Here is a 1,429-nt window from a genome sequence, read left to right on the forward strand (position 1 = left end):
GGCAAGCCTGCCTGAACAGGATCTGGGTTCTGTCAACAAGCCAGGCAGTTGCCTGGTGTCTGTGTGCCTCAGTTTCCCCACCTGCATTCCAGGGCCCCTCCTAGGTTCAGCGGGAGGATGCGGGAGAATCGCAGCTGGTGCTCCGTGGACAGAGCCTATTGTCTGAGCTCCCTGACGGTCAAGAGGGGCCAGGCTGGTTCATCAAGCAAGAGGAAGAAGAGCTGAGTGGAGCCACTTCTCCAAAGAAAACCAAGACCCACCACGGGTATGGTGCACTCAAGTCAGGAGTTTATTGAGGACGAGGCCGCCCAGCTCCCGTGGGGCCGGGGGCCCCTGGCCCAGATGCTCACTCCTCTCTGTAGGGGACATGGAAGCCCAGGGTGGTCCCCAGGGGGAAGTGGGCGAAGAAGGTGCGGGCCATGTCCTCCAGCTGGGGGTAGGCCCCCAGGGCCTGGAAGTGCTGCACGTAGTTCCAGAAGTCAGATGTGGAGAAAGGCCAGTAGGGCATGGCCGGCAGCTCGGCGTAGGGGTCTGGAGGGAGGCACCCAATTCAGGGGCTGGGCCAGCCCGCGGTGCCTGGGGGCACAGCACCTGGTCGTCCGGGAAGCGGGCTGAGTTGGCCCTGCCCCTCTGAGCCCCTGGCTTGGGGCGGAGGAGGGGACCGGGGCCAGGGGAGGGGAGTCTGGCCCCGTCGTCCTGGAGACACTGAGCTGGTGGAGACACCGTGGTGGGATGTGGGGGCGCCCGAGGGGGGCCCAGAGGGACCCTGGTCCCCAGGCCTGGACACTCTGCCCCAAGATGGGGAGTCTGAGGTGGGCATGCCCAGTCCTGGGGGGTGAAGGGGTCCCTCCTGCCCAGTGTGTCCCCAGGGAAGAAGCTCCAGTCCCTCTCCCTGTGGGGCTCGACCTCCAGCTGACCCAGGGCTTCCACCTCACCAGCTTGGGGCAGAGGGTGACTGCCACCCGGCCCCCCTTCTGCCAGGACTGGACACCCAAGACCAGAAACAAGACCCACACCACCCACGAGACCAGAGACGAGAGCCATACAGTACCTCCCTTCTCCTGCACCGGCTTGGCCCCTGCGAGGGAAGGGAGAGCAGTCACCCTGAGGCCCCCAGGCGGGACCCCACCGCCCACCGGGACAGCGCAGGACGACAGGTGGCCCCCACCTGCCAGAGGCGCCAGCAGGAGGCAGAGCGCCAGCCCGGGCGGCAGGCGGGCCAGCATCTTCCCCAGGGCGACCCCAGCGACCTGCAGCCAGAGGAAGCCAGACGGGTGAGACCCCCCGGCCCCAGACCCCTGCCTCCCCCTGCCGCCCCCGGACCCCTGCCTCCCCGGACCCCCGCCTCCCCCCGCCACCCCCAAGTGGGCACCTCCCAGGAAAACAGCTCTGGTAAAAAGACAAGTTCTCAGTGTTCTCATGGCAACTT

At 66.9% G+C, this 1,429-nt stretch overlaps 1 protein-coding gene across 1 annotated transcript; it reads right to left on the reverse strand.

Annotated features, from left to right (window-relative positions):
* Window positions 1–346: 346 nt before the first annotated feature.
* On the reverse strand, window positions 347–1,226 carry OTOS (otospiralin). The gene is made up of 3 exons (XM_055586621.1): window positions 1,169–1,226; window positions 1,052–1,078; window positions 347–531 (listed from the first exon to the last, which is right to left on the reverse strand). The coding sequence occupies exons 1-3, from the start codon at window positions 1,224–1,226 to the stop codon at window positions 347–349; spliced, it is 270 nt and encodes an 89-aa protein (XP_055442596.1).
* Window positions 1,227–1,429: the final 203 nt, after the last annotated feature.

Source organism: Bubalus kerabau, chromosome 6 (genome assembly GCF_029407905.1).
Source record: "Bubalus kerabau isolate K-KA32 ecotype Philippines breed swamp buffalo chromosome 6, PCC_UOA_SB_1v2, whole genome shotgun sequence".
In the NCBI taxonomy this organism is placed as follows: Eukaryota; Metazoa; Chordata; class Mammalia; order Artiodactyla; family Bovidae; genus Bubalus; species Bubalus kerabau.